The 20,858-nt window shown below is 37.8% G+C and overlaps 1 protein-coding gene across 6 annotated transcripts in view; it reads left to right on the forward strand.

Moving 5' to 3' along the window:
* Positions 1–20,858, forward strand: part of GRM5 (glutamate metabotropic receptor 5) — a 399,229-nt gene that overhangs the window by 254,566 nt on the left and 123,805 nt on the right. For all 6 annotated transcript variants that reach the window (XM_084894637.1, XM_084894640.1, XM_084894641.1 and 3 more), the window contains exon 4: positions 14,592–14,827. In XM_084894637.1, coding sequence (XP_084750763.1) covers positions 14,592–14,827 — 236 coding nt within the window. The remainder of the gene's footprint in view (positions 1–14,591; positions 14,828–20,858) is intronic.

The raw sequence follows: 20,858 nt of genomic DNA on the forward strand, positions 1-20,858 counted from the left end.
GGCAATAAAACACTAAATTAGGTAGACTAAATTTTATGAGAGTATTATAATAAAATTCAAGACATTACCTTTTATGGTATACTGATAACTTCCCTAGAGGACAAAGTATTTTTACTTTCCTAATGATTCCTGTTGTCAAGTTCTTGGTAAGAATTAATTTCAGGGCTTTTATCTAAGGCTTAGTGAAACCAAAGCTAGAGTCCCCAACACCTGATGTTTCTAATTCTTTAAACCCTATGATTGATTCTCTCACATATGAGGGTGCCCAGACCCTTAATTATACTGTCTGTTCTTTCTGAATTTTCAGACCCAATTTAGGTATAACTTTCCACATGATCATGCTGGATTCCAACATCTTTCCTTTTGTTAATTCAACAAATATTTATAGAATGCCTATTATGTGCCAAGATCATAAGGAATTCTATGTGTGAGGGATGTGGGAGAATGAGCCCAAGTTTTGAAACATGAATGACTTGAGAGAAATCTATACAAGGGCAAATGAGGAGAGAAGAAAATACATTTGAGTTCAAGTACACCTTAATAGAGCCATCTGGTAAATAGTTAAAATTGTTGGACAGAGTTTAGATCTTCATGGAGTAAATAGTTCTAATGAAGTTATTACCACCACTCACATATGCCATGAAAATATACATTCTTTTTCCTCATGGTCCCTTTATCTGAAAACAAAACAAAATGGTTTTTTTCCCCCAGCCTATACATGAATACATAAAATTTCAAGTCATGTTCTTTTCTTTAAAGCCTGCTCCGAATATTTTTATTCCTTTAAATACCCCCTATTGCTGAACATCTTATGTGCATCATAACACTTGCCATTTGCTTATAGATAGCCTTAGGTTGTTACAAATTATTTTGTGCATCAGAAGTTTATCAACCAAGAAGACTATTATCTTCTTGAACATAGAAAATATTACTTCCCCTCTCAAATCCCCCACAGGCCTGAAAGCTCAGCACATCCTCCAAATTCCTTATCCATTTAAATTACTAGCATATCTCTCTTTTCCTTCATCTTTAAAACTTGCCCCACTCTTTCTGTTTATCCAGTATTATGGAGTCCCTGTTTCACTGATAACCAATGGGTTTAGTGGTGGGGCAATGGAACTAAAACACCATGCATTAGGATTTCACTGTTTCTTGGAGAAAAGAGGCATATAAACTATTAAAATGCAAGATGATGTATGCTAAATTGAAATTAAGCATAGGGAGTTTATGGTACAAAAATGCATATCTCTTTCAGGCAGGTAGGATTTTAATAGGCTTAGAAGAAAAGGCATCTGAAATAAGGCCAAAACAACAGATAGAATTTAATAAAATGAAGGGATAAAAAGCAAGCCTGGGTGATTATTAAAACTGGTAGTAGGGAGAGTTAGTAAGAAACTGTGATATCTTCTTGGAGGAACCTAATCAAGGCATGCAGGAAAGAGGAGAATGATGAGAAAAAATATTGAGCAAGACAACAGCATGAAGGTCTTACATGTTTTGTTAAGGAGTTCGGACTTTATTTAAAGGCAGAGAGAGCCAAAGAAAATGTGCTACTATGAAATGTGTGCTTTATAAAAATAAACAACAACAATGGAATGCCCTTAGTACATATTCCTAGTGAGAGAGGATGAGTTCCTAAACAAATCTATCACTGGGGTCACCATGGGGGGAAAAAAGTAGGCTCCAAAAATAGTAAGGACATGGAGTTAGCATGACTTGGTCTCTGGAAGGGGGAGATCCTTGGTAACAAACAGAATGGCACTGGCCCTCCTTTAAGACTCTGGTTTGAACAATGAGAGGAATAATAGTAGCATGAATGAGTACAGTAGAAAGGGCAGATGTTTCATTCAGGGAAATGATAAATATAATTTTGGGTAAGTTGCATTGGAGGTACCCTTGGGTCAAACTATTTCATGGGTCGAACTATACTCTGATCTAGAGGTAAAGATTTGAAAATAATTTTTTAAATGGTAATTGAAGTTATAGGATGAAATGTAAATGAGACTACATAAAGGTGCAGGTAGACAATACCAAAAACCAAACTCCAGGGAACACTAATCCCTAAGGTGAGGAGGCTTAGCCAGAGAATTCCAGAGAATGGAAGAGTCAGGCAGTAAGAGGAGTGCCAGGAGGGGCTGGTATGTGGCATAAGAGATTTCAAGAAGAAAATGGTCAATCATCTAAAATTCATCAGAGTTCAGAGACTCTCAACACCCCTTCCCTACCCTAACATAACTCAGAGTGATTATCCAGCCTGTGAACAAGACGTGTGGGCCCTTCCCTCACACTTCTCTGAATCCTCTCAATACTTCTCTGTATGTCTGTATGTCTATATCTTGTCATCACCTCTGCTTGTTTCAAACACTGCAACACAGTCTCACAACCTGTAGCACATACTAGTAGATGCATGTTTGTTATAATCTCTTTTTCAAACTAGTATGGTGTCTCCTGATATTAAACTATTTGGCGATGCCAACCCTTCTCTACTTTTCTCTTATTGCTTGGGCTCATAGTTTTTACTAAAGAGAAAATACACTTCTCAACACATTATTTTTTTCTTCTCGTGTTTTACTTCTGGAACAAGTCTTTTGTTCTAACTGGATATTCAAGAATGAACAGCCAGTACATCTAAACCATTTAGGGGCAATAGCAAGCTAGAAAAGTGATTTTTACCAGCTTAAAAAGTATATATAATCGCCGAAGCCGGTTTGGCTCAGTGGTAGAGCGTTGGTCTTCGGACTGAAAGGTCCCAGGTTCCATTCCGGTCAAGGGCATGTACATTGGTTGCGGGCACATCCCAGGTAGGGGGTGTGCAGGAGGCAGCTGGTCGATGATTCTCTCTCATCGACTTTTCTAGCTCTCTATCTCTCTCCCTTCCTCTCTGTAAAAAAAAAAAAAAATATATATATATATATATATATATATATATATATATATATATATATAATTTTTAAAAAGTATGTATAATAAATGAACTTCGTAAGATGAGAAACAAATGAGTCAACTTCCGAGAAATAAACTATTCTGAAGTTGCCAGGCTTCTCTGAGATCCTTTAGTCACCACACGTGGGTCCTGAGCAGAATGACTGAACTGCTTCACTTCAAACTCCAAGTGTTGGTTATTTATGTTGTTGACTCTTCTGTATTGAATTGTGACCAAAATTTGCAATACTCATCGCCAATAATTTTACAACTGCAGGTTGTCATATTGTCTTGGTTCTTTGAAATGTTTTTCTCCTCTACAAGATATCTTGTAAGGATAAACACTCAGATTGGGGGATGCGCACTGAAAATAACAAGATCTGTTTTTCCTGTGAACATTTATGTGCAATTCTATGTGTGCATACATATATGTGAGCTTGCATGTGTTACCATGTGTAATAATCTGTGTATACATGTGTGTGACTGGGTAAAACCTTAGCTGCTCTAGAGAACAGATACTATCATGCTTTTCTTGTTAGCAGAAAAGACCAAGAAAGTGATGTACTCATTTAGATAAAAATATTCTGTCCATCAGATGAACATCACATTGGGTTAAAACAACTCAACAAATAAATCGCAAATAACAATAACAAACAAAATAATCTTTTTGTTATTAAAATGTTTATTGATGTATGTGTGAGAGCTTCTAGTAGTAAAAATTCTTTATTATATTATCACATGGTAATATATGTGTGCTTAAAAATAATTGGTTGAAGTGAAATTTAATTGAAAAGAATAGTGTTGCATAGTACGTAAGAAAAATAAATGCCCAATCTCTGCTAGCACATGTCTAATGGCACACCTGAATTCTTCCATCACCTAGAAATTGTAAATGTAGTCTCCCAGTTTCTAAATAAGCATGCTTTTATCATCTCTTAATTTACTTTTATCACCTTTTTTTAATCATCTCTTATTTTTGCTATTCTTTCTATGGCTTTGCTCTCATAGAATGCCCTTGTTTTTGTTTGTTTGTTTGTTTTGTTTTGTTTTCATTTCTACACACACACCCCTCCTTTGACAGCTTCTTGTAGGCCACCCTGACCTTCTTAATAATCTTATGCCACAGTTGATTGCCTAGACCACCTTTGCAGTCAAACCCTCAAATCTCTTGCAAACCTGATCTTACACTTCACTCATTTAGCAAAATCTGTTGTGTAATTCAGCTGTTGCATCCCTATCTCTAAACTGTAGAGATCTATTAGAGAAAAGCATGCCACTCTATTCTGTCATGATCCACATCAGCTTTGTCTTCTTCCTATTTTCCCTTTTAATCCTACTCCACTAAAATCTGACTTCTGTCAGTACCATTCCATCAAACCTCCCCAGTAGTGCTGCCAGATCCTAAAGACAGTCTAAAGCCCTACGCTCTCTGTTAAATCAAACACTATTGGCTATACTGTTCCTTTTGAAGCTCTTGCCTTCTTTGGCTTTGTGTCAGTACTCCACTCTCCATTACTTCTACCATTATTATTCTCTGCCTTCTTGACCTTTTCTTTATCAAAATCATAAAAGGACAGCTCCTCCTCCATGTATTCCCTTAAGTTTTAGTATCATGTGGACTTCTACATTTCTTTTTTGCTCATATCATGCAAAACACTCCCCTGGGTAATCATATTTCCTCTAACAGTTCTGCCAAATGCTGATTTGTTGACCACATTTACATTAAATACCTCAGGCCAATCTAAATCTAAATTTAGATTATATGTGTAATTGCATTCTTGACATAATCCACTTGAATATCTTACATACATTGCAGCGTCAACATATCTACAACTAAACTTCCCAACATGTTTCTTTTTAGTGAATGGTACTGGCCATTCAAATAAGAAAATTCAGTCATTCTAGACTCCTTTTCCTTCCTTCCCCTCTACATGATATTAATAAACAAACCATGCCTCTTTGGACTCCTAAATATAGTATTTCTGACTGTAGTGCCTTTCTTTTCATTCTGTGATCAGTTCCCTTTTTTAAATCCTCATCAACCCTCACTTGAATTACTGCAGTAGCTTCTAACAAGTACCCTTGCTTTTATTCTTCCATGTGTATAAAAGAGTCTTATATCAAAATAATAAGTTGAACTGTATCACATTCATGCATAGAATTTCTATAAAAACTAAACTGCTGGCCAGCATCAGGATCGTGGCCATCGGTTGCTCGTGACTTCAGTTGTCCTCACAAGAGGGCGCACTAGCAACCAGCCAAAGACAAGGTGGCATTGTAAACATCCCAGAACTTAGGGGTGAGGCTGAAGCACCCCTCTGGAACACAGACACAGAAGGACCACATTTAGAAGAGCAAGAGGAGCAGCTTCCCTCTAACCACATCACCCCTCCTCTAGGCTGTCACAGGCCCACAGTGAGAGGGCCTCTCTGGGTCTATGGTTTCACTGGTGGAGAAAATCGAAACAGAACCCGAGGTAGACATCGAGCTCCCTTGGTGATGTGGGGTGCTTCCTAAGGAGGCACACTTGGGTCTCACCATCAGAGATAACTGGGGAAATCTGTGAGTTTTGATCACTAAGAATCAGATATAAACAGGGGAAGAAGGGTGGGGTTGATAGCAATTAGCACTCAAGTCTTGGCACACCACCCAAATGGTGAAATTCTTTGTTTACAGTTTTAGGGAGGAAATAAAAAGAAAGCCATTCCAAGTTGTGGCTGGGGTGTGTGGGGTGGGCATGTATGTGTATAATAGAAATTAAAACAACTCTTCACTTTACATTTTCATGTACAAAACCAGGTTACATTGGACACAGATTTGGATCAAAGGCCTCATTAATAGGCCATACAGCCAGTTTCCCTGTTCATCTGCAGAGCGAAGCTTGAGTGCCTGATAAATAGGAAGCCCAGAGGGTAGTTGTGCCAGATTCAGGTCAGCAGCCAATGAGCTGCATCAGCTTTGGAGCCTCTCCTACTGCTTTTGCTCCAACTTCTTAGCCTCTCTCTCATCCTTGCCTTTCATTGAACTGCCACATACCTCAAAGGCTAAGTCTTAACCTCAGTACATCTTTTTATCTCACCTGGATTTTAGCCTCTAGAGTCCTGGCTGACCAGAAAGCTTTCTGATAGCATAAATACACTTTTTAAAAAAAAAGTTTATCTAGCCTTTCTCGTTGTTTGCAGAGGAAGTTTGTCTCATCTATCATAGCTAGAAATGGATGTAGCTGTTCAGTTCTAATATGTGACTTACACTTTCAGTCCATTTAGATTAATCACTGGGCATGTGGCATCTAAATTTCTCAGGCTGTCAGGTTCTGACTCTGTCTGGCTTCTTATATAATGCCTATTTCTAGAACTTAATATCACACCCAGAACAATTCTCAGTTACTTACTGGTCTTCTACAGCTTGTCGGCATTCAATGGTAAACCATGTCTGATAGATGTGAGACGTTAACAATAGACTCGGTTTCGGTGTGTGTCATGGGGATATTTTGTCAAGGAAAAACACGTTGCCTCAAAGTGAAATGGGAATTGCAGACAGTCCATTCTGTGTTTATGAACAGATATCAAGGTCTCTTGGACGTTCTGAATAGCTCTTCTCCGCGTGAGCAGTGAGACTCATAACTTTCTAACGCGACAAAGATGGGCATTTTTATCAGAAGATGAATCCAGTGGTTTAAAGCAATTCTTTATTTACAGTCTCAGGGAGGAAATAAAAAAGAAAAGAATCCCAAGTTGTGGGGGGATGGGTGTTTGTGTGTGTGTGTGTGTGTGTGTGTGTGTGTGTGTGTATAATAGAAATTAAAATAACTCTTCGCTTTATATTTTCATGAACAAAACCAGATAGCTTTGGATACATATTTGGATCAAAGACCGCATTAATAGGTTGTACTGTTTCAGTTTTGGTTTCTAGATTTAGGTACACTGAGTTTGAATCCTATATATCCCTGGCTGAGTTACTACTTTTCAGACTGAAGCTTCCTAATGTGAAATGTGAAGATGCAAAAATGTCTTAAAGGATCACATTATACTTGATACCTGGCAGAGAGGAAGCATATACATAAAGTGCTTAGAACAATGCCTGGCAGATAGCACACCCTACATACATGATCGCTGTTATTCTGTAAGTTTTCATTTGCAGGGCTCTTATGCTGAGGAATGGGTAGGGAGTGAGTTTTTTTTTCTTCTTCTTCTTCTATTTATTCCTTATAGGTAGCATTCTGCAGAGAAATCGGCATATGAAATGTTGCTCATTAGGCTTTGCTAAATGAAAGAATAGTGTCAAACACTGCAGGCAGTTTGAGCAAGGTATAAGGAAAATACATTAGATCCAAAATTATGAAGTCTCCTGTTATAAGAAGTGAGGAAAGGAAACAAGTGGGGGAGAGGGGCCGTTGTATTTTTCAATGCCATTTTGAAGTCTGCCTTATTGTTTGAAATGTAATATATTTTCAAAAAGTAATTCCTGGCCGTTTGACTGAACATTATGCTTGGCTTAGCAGCATAACAAGAGAAACTAGCCCGGTTCAGTGAAAGAGGCAATTACAGACTGAAAACTGGAGGATTATTCTAAGCAAGGAAACTTCAAGAGAAAACATAAAGGTTATATAAAGCTGTGGATACCCTACTCATAACATGCTTTCTCTACTTAACTGAACCATTTAGTTTACTATGTTGCACATTTTATGCAATCACCTCAATTTTTGCCTTTCTTCAAATGGCTATAACATGCCAAGAGAAACAATTGATTGTGTCATTCACAAAATAGTCTACTTACACAAATCTTCTCAGCCTGTCCCCTGTGTGAAGGTTGGGTATGAAAAGGAAGCATTCCTAGAGGGATAAAACTTTAAACCAGAGCGGGGAGTGCCTGGCATCCTGGAGCCCACATAGAGGTAAGGGTGGGTAGTCTATCTATTCCAGTATGTTTAATGCTGTCCATCATTTTCTATAATTCCAAAGTCTTTGGAAGTCCGTCTATTCTGACCAAACCCAAAATTAGGTCAGACCTCCTAGGATTGAATTCCTTCCAACAGTAACATGTTTGGTCTTCCAAAGGAAGAAAATATAGAACAGAGGTGGAGAGGGGTAATGATCACAAATTTAGCAGCTTCAGACAATATTTGTTTACCATCTCATACTTTCTGGAGGTCAGGAGTCCATTTATGGCCTATGTGGGCTCACCATTCAGGGATAAAAAGGCTGACATCAGGTGTTGCCCCAGTGCATTCCTTCCTGGAAATTGTGTGGAAGAATCTGCTTCCAAACCCGTTCAAGTTTTTGGCTGAATTCAGTTCCCTTTGGATATACACCTGAGTGCCTGTTTCCTTGCTGGTTGTTAGCTGAGGGTCACTCCCAGGTCCTGAAGGTCACCAGCACTCCTTTCCACAAAGCTCCCTCTGTTGTCAGACCCAGCAATGGAGCTTTTTCTCCAGCTATCTCATACCAACTGCCTCTCATGATTGTATCTCTCAGTCCAGGAAGAGCCACTCTCTTGTCAGGGATCACCTGATTAGGTCAGTCTTGCTAAGAATAATCTCCCTATTTTAAGGTCAATTTACTTGGGATGTTTTTAAAAATATATTTCTATTGATTTCAGAGAGGAAGGAGAGAGAGAAAGAGATAAAAACATCAATGACAACAGAGAATATATGATCAGTTGCCACCTGCATGCTCCACTGTGGATTGAGCCCACAACTCAGGCATGTGCCCTGACTGGGAATTGAACCATGACCTCATGGTTCATAGGTCAATGCTCAATCACTCAAGCCCAGCAATTTATTTGGGATCTTAATTACATCTTGAAAATGAGTAATGTTTGATTGAAAAAGTTGAAAACGTGTGTGTATACCAGATAGCAGGCACCTTGGATGCCGTGTTAGATTTCTACCTGTACCGTCTCACCTATTAAATGCCTCTTAAATATCATCCTCCTTAAGAAACATTTCTCAGTACTTGTAACACACTTTGCCATCACTTTGGAAGCTCTGTGAAGTATAGAAAGTGCTGGAGTTCTGGAGCTAGAAAGATCTGGGTTTAAATCCCCTCTATGCTTGCTGTGGGATTTTGTGTACATTGCTTGATCCCTCAGAGTTTTGTTTTCCTTCAGGGTAAAAACTAGGGTTATTATAATTACCTCTATGGCCTGAAGGGAATTAGGAAAAGTAATACATTGGCAACCACCTGTTCTATGCTAGACAGGTAGCAACGTTGGTTTTCCTGACTTATCCCTTTCAGAACATCCTGAACGTTCTGATATAGCTTCTTTAATCCACATCTATAAATAAATAAAGCCTTCACAGTGTAAAACTAAGATTTACAAACCCAAGAAATAAATTGCTTTTCAGTAAATAACCTAGCCATTTTCTGGAAAATTCTACATTGTGCTTCTTTTTAGAATTAAACAATTCACTGGAGTTGACTGGTATATATTCATTAGAGATATTATTTAAAAGCATAATATCCTTCCTTGCTTTTCACTGTTTTATTTAGAGATTCTAAGACCTCCTACTCCATCAGGAGAGGGGAAAACAAAGGATCATTATATGAAGACAGCGAAGCAGCAGTAGACTCACACTATTAGAAAAAAATCCCAAAATATCTGTTAAAATGCTATTGGTTAGAGATTTGGCAAAATGATGATTACATGTGGGCAGAACAGCAGTTTCCATAATAATTACGTGGGTTGCGAACAGATTTTGGAAAAAGTGCTGGATGTGGCCTAATGAATGTTCTCATTAATAGTAATAGCATCAGGTAGAGAGGGAGAAGACCATTTTGGAGGGGAAACCAATTTAGTCTTTCAGAATCATTTTATAAGGCACATCTGATAGTGTTGTTTTCTCAATTAAAATGAATATATGTAGTTGCTAGACAGAATTCTCTGTAATTTGAAGTTTGCCTTTTAAAGACTAATTTTCTAATAAGCTATGGTAAATATCTCTTGAGTGCTTAATGTGTGCCAGACATTATAATAAATCTAAAGATGAGGAGACATCAAAAACATAAAACTTATATTCTACTTGGGTAAAACAGAAATAAATGTACCTAACTTTAATATGATGATAAATGCAAAACTAAAAGCATCATAATGTTACCACTTTAAGTACAGAAACCTTACCTTCTTGTTCACCCCTATACTCTCACATTTAGAATATGAGTTACCCAGCATCTGATCAGTGAATAAGGGAATAAATGCCACTGTGTTTTGGAAGCAGTGAGGAGGGAACTATTAACCCCTGGGGAGCCCGAGAATGGTTTTTATAAGTTGCAACCAAACTCAATCTGTCCGCCTGATGAATGAATTTGGATTTTATCACATCAAAAAACATGTAAGGAAGTGAAAGGATGGTGCTCTGTGCAGAGGGCACAGCATACTCGAAGGCATTGAGGTGCGAAAGCGACATAGTTGAGAAATAAGAATCAGCATGCTATGTCTCTAATGCACAACATGTGTCTGGTAGTGTAAGCAGTACCAATATCATCAAGATAAGCAGGAATATAAGTCCATTAGCCATGACCTGCTTGAATAGGCATTGAGGACTTCCAAACCATTGGGAATATCCTCATTTATCCTAAAAACTGACCATATTATTTCGTTTTTACTCAATCTGTCCACAAAACATACAATTCATTAGGTTTCCAGTCACCACATCATCACTTACTGAAAATCACATTCCTATCTTGCCTCCTGAGATTATTCTCTGACCACCCGAATTAGTATTCTGGGTGGTTCAAAACTCTTCATTCTTACATTTAGAATATCCTGATTTATTTATAAGGAAGGCTAATCACATTCAATGAATAGAATTCCACTATTTGCATTCTCAAACAGCAACATGACTGTCTATCTCTCTATATATAAGCCTAAGCGACCATTAGAACTCAAAGACTGGAATGACCGAAATGACTGGTCAATCAGTCACTATGACACACACTGACCACCAGGGGGGAGACACTCAATATAGAAGCTGCCCCCTGGTGGTCAGTGAACTCCCAGAGCCAACCTCCTGCAGCTGGCCAACCTCCTGGAGTCCCTCCCCCTGGCCAGCTGGCCCCTGATAGGCCTCAATTGCTGGCCAAGCCAAGGGACCCACCCATGCACAAATTTGTGCACTGGATCTCCAGTTTAGTATAACTCATCAGAGTTCTTGGTGAAGCATCTGCCATGAGCAAATAGGATAAATAAATCACCTCAAAAGCTGTTTCAATAGGAGCAGTACCTGACTAAAAATGGAAGCATCAGAACGACTACTATTCCTACAGTCATTATGTTTATATCAGGGATATGAGTGGGATGGGTGAGGGGAAGAGAGGGTGGACTCGCAGTTATTCTTGCTCCCTGAATTCTTGATTCCTGCACCTGATCAGTGAATAAGGCAGGGGTCTTCAAACTACGGCCCGCGGGCCACATGCGGCCCGCAGAGGAATCTGATCCGGCCCGCCAGGTTTTTTGGGCAGTGAGCGCAGCCGAGGTGTTACAGTAGGAATTAGTAGTTCATATAGTCCGGCCCTCCAGCTCTCTGAGGGACCGTGATCTGGCCCCCACTTTAAAAAGTTTGAGGACCCCTGGAATAAGGGAATAAATGCCACTGTGTTTTGGAAGCAGTGAGGAGGGAACTATTAACCCCTGGGGAGCCCGAGAATGGTTTTTATAAGTTGCAACCAAGCTCAATCTGTCTGCCTGATGAATGAATTTGGATTACTTTTTTAACATTCAAATCAATTTTGTATGTAGAAATTAGATAGAAATCTAGGAAAAAGAAATGCTAGAGAGCATAGCAAGGGCAATCTGATTATTGTCGACCCCAGTTTGCATTCATTTTCTCCATTTTTTTGCCCAAACGTAATGTTTGCCTTCTTGCTCTTGCAAACTCTGGATAACACATCAGTACTATGCTTGGGGATTATTTTAAACAGCAAAATCAATTTAAAAAAACACACAAAAAATAAATTTTACTAAATAGATGACTCTGCAAATATAGAATCCTATATAATAAAAGCCTATTATGCTAAGTGTCCAACCATTTGACCAGTCACTATGATGCAACTGACCACCAGGGGGCAGATGTTCTGACTGGTAGGTTAGCCTGCTGCTGGGGTCCAGCTGATCAGGACTGGGCAAGATGGACCCAGACATGCCCTGGAGCCCTCCTGAAGTCCCTCCCCAGCCCCAATCATGCACCAATGGGGGTTTCTTGGCCTGGCCCACCCCCTCTCACAATCTGAGACCCTTCAGGGGATGTCAGAGAGCCAGGTTCAGCCCGGTCCTCATAAGCCAGGCCACGGGACTCACCAGTGCATGAATTCATGCACCTGCCCTCTAGTCTGCATATAATGAGGATGGAATCATTATCAAAGAATTAGAAAGAAAATAATGAAATCAATTATAGGAGATGGATAAAATACCAATCAGTGAAAAGAGAGAGAAATTATGTGGCTAGCTGGCTGGACAGATGACTTCATGAATGAATAGTTAAATGGATATGTGAGTAGGTTGATGGATAGACTGGTAGATGGATGGATGGATGGATGGATGAATGGATGGATGGATGGATGGATGGATGGATGGATGGATGGATGGATGGATTGGTGGATGGATGGGTGGATGGATGGGTGGACTGGTAGATAATAGATAGAAGATAGATAGATAGATAATAGATAGATAGATAGATAGATAGATAGATAGATAGATAGATAGGTGGACTGGTAGATAATAGATAGAAGATAGATAGATAGATAGATAGATAGATAGATAGATAGATTAGATAGATAGAGATAGATAGATAGATAGATAGATAGATAGATAGATAGAAGATAAGTTTGTTTCCTAATCTTCCTGACTTTTTTTTCTGATTTGGTAAAATATTAGTCATCCAAAGATAATAAAGTATACCAAAATCTTGACAGTCACTCTATCAATGCAATAGGAAGCATTAGATAGTAGAAAAGTAAGCTCAAGTTTTTCTTGATATATCATTTTACTTTTGAATGTATTATTCCTCAGTCTACATACACTGTCATCTTAACACAAATCTTAGAAGCACATTTTTATTAAAATGTTAATTTTTAATAACCTAGAGTCAATATAGCACCATCTAACTTAGCCAGCATGGAATGAACTTTCTTGAGACTTACATATCAAATAATCCCCAATAAGTTTAAATAGAATAATCCTGCTTTGTCACATAGATATTAGAATTTTCTGTTTACACACACTCCTCTATGATTTTTATTTTACTATTGAATGAAAGAATACAGGTCAAAATATTTTAAACTCACAACTCTAACTTGTAAGCTACTAATAAAATATCATTTCTGGTTAAATTGTTAACTACAGAGAAGAGGTTTTTACCTTTATACCAAAAAGTTCAATTCCCAGTTAAAGGCAAGTACCTGGGTGGCAGGTTCAGTTCCCAGCCTGGTTGGGATTCATGTAGGAGGCAACCAATCTAGGTGTCTCTCTCACATCTCTCTCTCTCTCTCTCTCTCTCTCTCTCTCTCTCTCTCTCTCTCTCTCTCTCCCTCCCTTTCTCCTCCCTCTCCACCCCCACTGCTTCCCTGCTTCCCAGTCTAAAATTTGGTGGGAAACATAGCCTCAAGTGAGGATTATCAAAAAAATAAATAATAAAAAATAAATTTAAAAAGCTAAAAAATAATGATGAGAGATGAGTAAATTAACACACTCTGGTTCTAACACTTTTCATGGAATATAACATCCAAAAACAAGTTTATCAGAACAGATTTTTACAATCCCCATTAAATTCAATGAATGAATTGTGGAAGGGTAAATTGGACCCATTGTAATATTATATTTCTTATGTAATGTTCATAGTCATAGCATTACACGAGAGCAAGCTCGTGTTAACAAAAGGAGCAATTTAAATTTTCTCTTCTTTGGAGAGTGGGTGCTTGACAAACAGAGCTTCCTGTCTCATTCGCAGCACGCCCATGCTTCTCTTCAAGTGCCAATGAGACCCACACTCTCATACCAATGATATAATACATCCTCCAAAACAGAGGGAGAAAATGAGGCAAACAAGCCCACTTCATTTCAATTTGTCAGCTTTAAATAAAATCTTCTGCAGCTGAAAATGAGAATCTTGAGGGAAGATAATGTGAGAAGTAATGAAATTCAACATGGGAGTGAAACATATTGCTTTTTTTTTCCTGATCTGCCACAAAAGTTTTTGAAATTTCACCATAGATAATTTATAATGAAATATCTTCTTGTCAAGGAAGAAATAGCTTATTTTGTTTACTCTTATTTTGTGATCTTATAATAATTACTATTAATAAAATAATGTATTTAAAGTGAACTAACTTGATTTAGCTGTAAAATGTTCAGTAAATAGTGTGAATGGTGATAGTATGCAGCGTCAGGCATACATTGTATTTTGCAACCAAAGAAATGCTGCAAACCATTAAGTTATTCTGTACAGTACAAGGTGAGTGGGGTTTGTGCCTTTCAGCACTTTTAGACCCAAGGTTTCAATGTGCTTTGCATTTTTAATTCCAACAGACTGCTATTCAAAATCATGTAGGTGTTGTACAGGGCCATGATGTGGCCTGAAATGGCCATTTAACTGCAGCTTTTCAAAAGGAAAGCCAATGATATCATTTGCTTAGGAGATAACTGTTCTAAGCCAGGGGTTGTCTGTTTCCCCACAGTGATGGCTGGGCTGACAGGTATGATGTGACGGATGGATATCAGCGAGAAGCTGTTGGTGGAATCACAATCAAGCTCCAATCTCCCGATGTCAAGTGGTTCGATGATTATTATCTGCAGCTACGGCCAGAAACAAACCTCCGAAACCCTTGGTTTCAAGAGTTTTGGCAGCATCGTTTCCAGTGTCGGCTGGAAGGGTTTGCACAGGAGAACAGCAAATACAACAAGACCTGCAACAGTAAGCAGATTTATTGTTTCATTCTACCACCCATCTGGACAATTTTTTTTCATCTTTTCATATAATTCATTTGGATTTTCAACAGAAATCACTAAATGAATTCTTAATTAATACAAACTATTTTATGTTGGTTCATGTTTTCATTCAACAATCTTACATATATCTCAGTTTACCCCCCTCACACTTCATTTGCTATTGCTATATAATTTACTTTTGCATGTTTTATATACAGCACTACAGAGCTTTGTTAGGATATTTGCTAGATACAGTCAACAGTGTCCAGGGCCTTCATTATGTTTAGTATTTTCAATATTGAAGAATTTCCTTTAGTATTTTTTTTATAAAGTGCTGGCAACAAATTTCATCAGTGTTCTTTTTCCTGAGAGTATCTTTATTGCACATTTAGTTTTGAAGGATCTACTTACTGATTATAACATTCTATATTGGCAGGTTTTCTTTCTTTTCTTTTTAATTGTTGACACTACCATAGGTGTCCCATTTTTCCCCCTTTTGCTCATCTCAGCCCAGCCCCACCCCTACTTCTCCCTGGCCATCACCACACTGTTCTTAGTGTCTATGGTTGGGACCCACAGGTTGAGAACAACTGCTGTAGAGCCCAAGACCATCAAAAAAACACATATTTATAGTATGATTCATTAACAGTAGCAAAATTACAGTTATAAAGCAGCAACAAAAATAATTTTACGGTTGGGGGTCACCATAACATGAGGAACTGTATTAAAGGGTCACAACATTAGAAAGGTTGAGAACCACTGGTCTATGGGTTATGCATTTATGTTCTCTGGCTAATCCCTTCACCTTCTCTTATCCAGTCCCCCTCTCTTCTCTGCTCTGACAGCTATCAGTCTGTTCTATGGACCCATGCCTCTGTTTCTATTTTGTATATCAGTTTATTTTGTTCATTAGATTCCACATATAAGTGAGATCATATGGTATTTGTCTTTCTCTGATTGGCTTATTTAACTTACTAGCATAATAATCTCCAGGTCCATCCATGCTATTGCAAAAGGTAAGATAAAAATAAAATAAAATAAAATAAAATAAAATAAAATAAATAACTGTAATCTAAAAAATAATAATAATAAAGGTAGGTTTCCTTTTGTTTGGTTTTATTTTTTTTTCCTTTAAAAACAGCATTCTATATTTATTTTCCTGGATTCCATGATTTCATTGAGAAGTTAGCCACAACTCTAAATATTTCCCTGGTAGAAGTATGTCTTTTTTCTTAGCTTTTAAGATTTTGTGTGTGTGTGTGTGTGTGTGTGTGTGTGTGTGTGTGTGTGTGTGTGTTTTAACTTTTAGTTAACTATGAGGAGACTAGGAATAAATTCTCTTGAATATTTCTTTCTTAAGGTTACCAAACATTTCTAAACTTGTAGATTAAAGATTCTCACCAGTTTTGAAAAACCCCAGAAATTATTTCCTAAAACATTCATTCTGCCACATTTCTGCCTTCTCCTTCTTGTACCCAGTTATACAAATGTGAGATTATTTGACTGTGTCACACATATGGTTCTTTATCTGTCCCATCATATCTTTTCTCTGTGTGCTCAGTTTCATTCTTTTCTGTTACTCTTTTTTATTTCACTAATCATGTCTTCTCTTATGCCCAGTCTACTGTTAATCAAAATAAGAAATACTTCATTTCAGATTCGATGTTCAATGATCCCAGAATGCCAATTTAATTCTTTGATAATAGTTTCCAGTTTTATGTTAAAGTTCTCCTTCTCACCTATTTTTTCAATCCTTTACACTGTTTCCTTAAACATACCGATCATAGTCATTTAACGGTCCTTCTGATTCTTTGGTCAGTCAATTTCTGTTGACTGACTTCTCATGGTCATTGGTCCCATTCTATGTTTCCTGACACATGTGCAGTATATTTTCTTTTTGCTAGACAATGAGTTGAAAAATCACCATAAAGATTAAATTTTACGTTATTTCCCCCCAGTGATAGCTTGCCTTTTCCAGATTCAGAGAAATTGAGATGGCGTAGGTTGTAGCATAAAATAGCAGCAATCAACTGCTCGTTAAAATGTCTTTAAGGAACAATTAGCACGGAATTTTAATTGAGAGTCTAGCTATTATATTCCCTGCCCTGGATGACTGACTCAGAAATTTTTACTATTTTTGAGCTTTGCTCTACAGTCTCCTGCTCCATAATGTTTCTAAGTTTGGCATATTTCATGGGGGAAAAGCTAACTGAAGTTTGAGCAGTTTCTACTCTTCAAGTGGAGCTTTTTTCCCAAATAATACAAAACAATGGGAGACTTCAGTCTCTCTCTCCAGAATCTTGAGCCTCTATGCCACCTGCAGAATCAGCAGTTGGATCAGGAGGGGAAATGGCTGTCATGCACTTAGGGCTCCTGGAGTTTGACATTCCAGATCGTTTCAAATTCCAAAACTTTTTCTGGTTTCTCTTTTTCCAGCAGTGTCCTATCCCAGGTGGAATTATGCATCCCCACCACAACCACCCCATCCCAGCAACAATCCATGTCCTTTCCCGGAACCACAGAAGGTGACTGTTTAGAAATAGCATCAGTGCAGATGTAATTAGGCAAGAGGAGGACATACTGGAATAAGATGAACTCAATGTGCCTGGTGTCTTTGTAAAAAGAGAAACAGAGACTCGCAGGGAAAATGCCATGGGAAGGCACAGGCAGAAACTGGAATGATGCTGCAGAAAGACAAGGGCTGCCAAAGACTTACAGCTAGAAAGAGGCAGGGAAGGGTTCTACCCACAGTCTCTGAGGAAGGGCAGCCCTGCTGGGGCCAGACTGTGAGAGAATAAATTTGTTTATTTATTTATTTATTTAAATATATTTTCATTGATTTCAGAGAGGGAGAGGAAGAGAGAGAGGAACCTCAATGATGAGAAGGAATAATTGATCGGCTGCCTCCTGCTCACCCCACATAGGGGATTGAGCCTGCAACCCGGGCATGTGCCCTGACTGAGAATCGAACCAGGACCACTGAGCCATGCCAGTGAGGCTAAATTTGTTGTTTTAAGCCATGTAGTTTGTGGTACTTTATTAGGCAGCCCTAGGAAATATGTTTCCTTATTTAGTCCAAGCTGGATCATCACCTGGTCCAGAACCTGCAGATACCTCAGGTAATAAAGTAGCCGGTACCACTTGCCCACTTCTGTAGGTCTACTCTCTGCTATTTCATTGTCTTTGTTGCTTCCATACATTGTTACTGCCTTTATTTTTTTTTGAATTATTTTGGCCTGTTAAAGTAATGTAATGAAAGGATTTTCATTTTCTTTCTTTTCATCGTTCTTAATACCAGAAGTTCCTCCTTTACTCTTTATTCTATATTATTGATTTCAGATAGTAAGGGAAGAGAGGGAGACAGAAACATCAATGATGAGAGAGTCAATGATGGGCTACCTCCTGCATACCCCATATTGGGGATCGAGCCTGCAATCTGGACACATGCCCTGACCAGGAATGGATCTGTGACCTCTTGGTTCATAGGTCAATGCTCAATCACTGAGCCACCAGGGCCAGGCCACTCTTTATTCTTAATTATTACTCCCCTGTAATCCCATCCTTGATGTTTAAATAAAGCCTACCATTTATAATGTCTAAAATGTTTATACTTTTATTATTTTTGTTTTTTTAAGGATCTAAAAACTTAAATCAAAATATTATTATAGCCCTTACATGTTTCAACTATGCTATATTGTTAAACTCCAGGTTTACATATTATTAACAGTCAGCCTGATTTCAGAGAGTCTTATTTAAGTTGCACGATTAAATTAGACTTAAATTGTAAGTTAAATTAATAATAATAAATGAAAAGCATTAAGAGTATGATTTAATTTTTCTAATTGTTTATTTAAATTACCTAGTAATAAAAGCTACAGAAGATTTAATTAATACTGTTTTCTAATAACTGCATGATAGTCTATTTTTGAACCAATTTAAGGACCCATTTCCTTTACAGTTATACTCTGTTACCCACTGACATTTAGTTGCTTTCTCCTTTTTATAAATTCTTCTGTCACTTCCACTAATTTTCAAAGGTATCATTTATGACATTAGCACACAAACATCCTCACCTGGATATCCTGAAGGTACCTCAAACTTTTGTATTTAAAACTAATCTCATTATGACTTCTGTAACCACAGCCTCCAACTTCGCTTTCCTCCTTCTTGAATCTCCAGTTTAAGTAAAAGAGTCACTCATCCACCCTGTCTCCTGAGATGGAGTAAGTGGCCCTCATATAGTCCCCTTCTCTCATCCTTTCATTAAACTGGTCACCAAATGCTGTGAATTCCCCTGATGGAAAAAATGTTTACATGTGTTCCCTCTTTCTTACTGCCTGATTTCAAGGATTTATACTACTGCTGACATTTGCTTCTTCATTCTCTCTCCTGTCCAGTATCAGTAATCTCCCAATTAAATTTTCCTTTTGATATCAGCATCTTTCTCTTCCATTTTATGCTGAAAATTATCCCCAAGATGTTTATCTAACACAGGGGTGGGGAACCTTTTTTTCTGCCAAGGGCAATTTGGATATTTATAACATCATTCACGGGCCATACAAAATTTTCAACTTAAAAATTAGCCTGCTAAATGCCTTCCCATGGCATTTTTTCCTGTGTGTTTATAGCCTGCTATTAACCTGCTAAATACTGTCCTATAGTTATTAGAAAACAGTATTCATTAAATTCTCTGTAGCTTTTATTACCAGGTAATTTAAATAAACAATTAGAAAAATTAAATTATATTCTTAATACTTTTCATTTATTATTATTTAATTTATCATTTAAGTCTAACTATAGTAGGGCCAGACCAAAAGATTTCACGGGTCTTCTATGGCCCATTGGCCAGATGTTCCCACCCCTGATCTAAAGAGTGAATCTCATCATGTTACTTTCATTCTTAAAGATCTTCAATGTCTGAATAAAGAAATCTAAACTTTTTGGCTCCAATCAAAACTTTTGAAATCTGGAATTTGCATTTACATCTTCTATTCCTTAAACTCGTGAAATCTGTGCCACTTCATAGACTGTGCACTTGCATTTTAGAGTGATCTGGCCCCTTCACCCTGTCCTTTTGCACATGCTAAGTCTTTCTCAGTGGAAGGCCTACCTCAAAATATTTGTCCATTCCACTGAGCTTACATGTCCATGCTTTCTAATAACTCCAGTTTCTGTGCTCTCAGAGGAACTCGGATTGCCTGACATTTCTCTCCCTGTGCCTTTTGTCTTTTCTCCACTTACCAATCCAGATACGGAACCCAGATCCTCCACGTCCTTTATTTTTATGCCAACAAATAACCACTCACATAGGCATCTATACTTGGAGGTGTTTCTCTTCTCTTTCTGTTACAGCAAGTTTCCAGCTAACGGTGTCCACATGTTCTCTCATGAATGGCCTCATGAGGACTGGAGGTGGTTAGTTAAAGGATACTTTCTAATGCATCAGAATTTTTTTTTCTTTCATCTTCTTTGAATTTGAAATGCATATTAGTGGCTTAGCCATTATTCAGAACACTTCACCATCTCTAAGTCTGAAAACGTGACCAAGAAAGCTGAAATAGTGCACTGAAAGGAAGTAATTATCTGGGTAAGAAAAGTATCACAAATTAAAATAGAGTAAGTGCCACAGCTAATCTCTGGATTAAAGGTTCCTCATCCTCATACAATATTAACATTTCTGAAGTTGCATTTGGAAATAAACTTAATTCAGTGTGGAAAAGAAAGACTCCATGACTACCTATATTGAGACTGTCACATTTTGTATCCATTCTTTAGAGATCCATAATGTATATCAACATGTTGGAAAAGACAAATTCTGCTATAAAAAATTTTAAATACCCTTCTTTATCCCAGCATATTTTTTTCTTTTACTATAAACTCATTCTTATGTAACACTGACTAACACCATACTTCAGGAAAGGCTACACTAGAACAATATTAATAACCATAAACCACAGAAAATAATTGATCACAGTATCCTAGTGCATGTGGTAAAATCTACTGAGCAAAAGTCCATT

The sequence above is a fragment of the Pipistrellus hanaki genome, assembly GCF_964339955.1.
Source record: "Pipistrellus hanaki genome assembly, chromosome: 9".
NCBI classification, from domain to species: domain Eukaryota; kingdom Metazoa; phylum Chordata; class Mammalia; order Chiroptera; family Vespertilionidae; genus Pipistrellus; species Pipistrellus hanaki.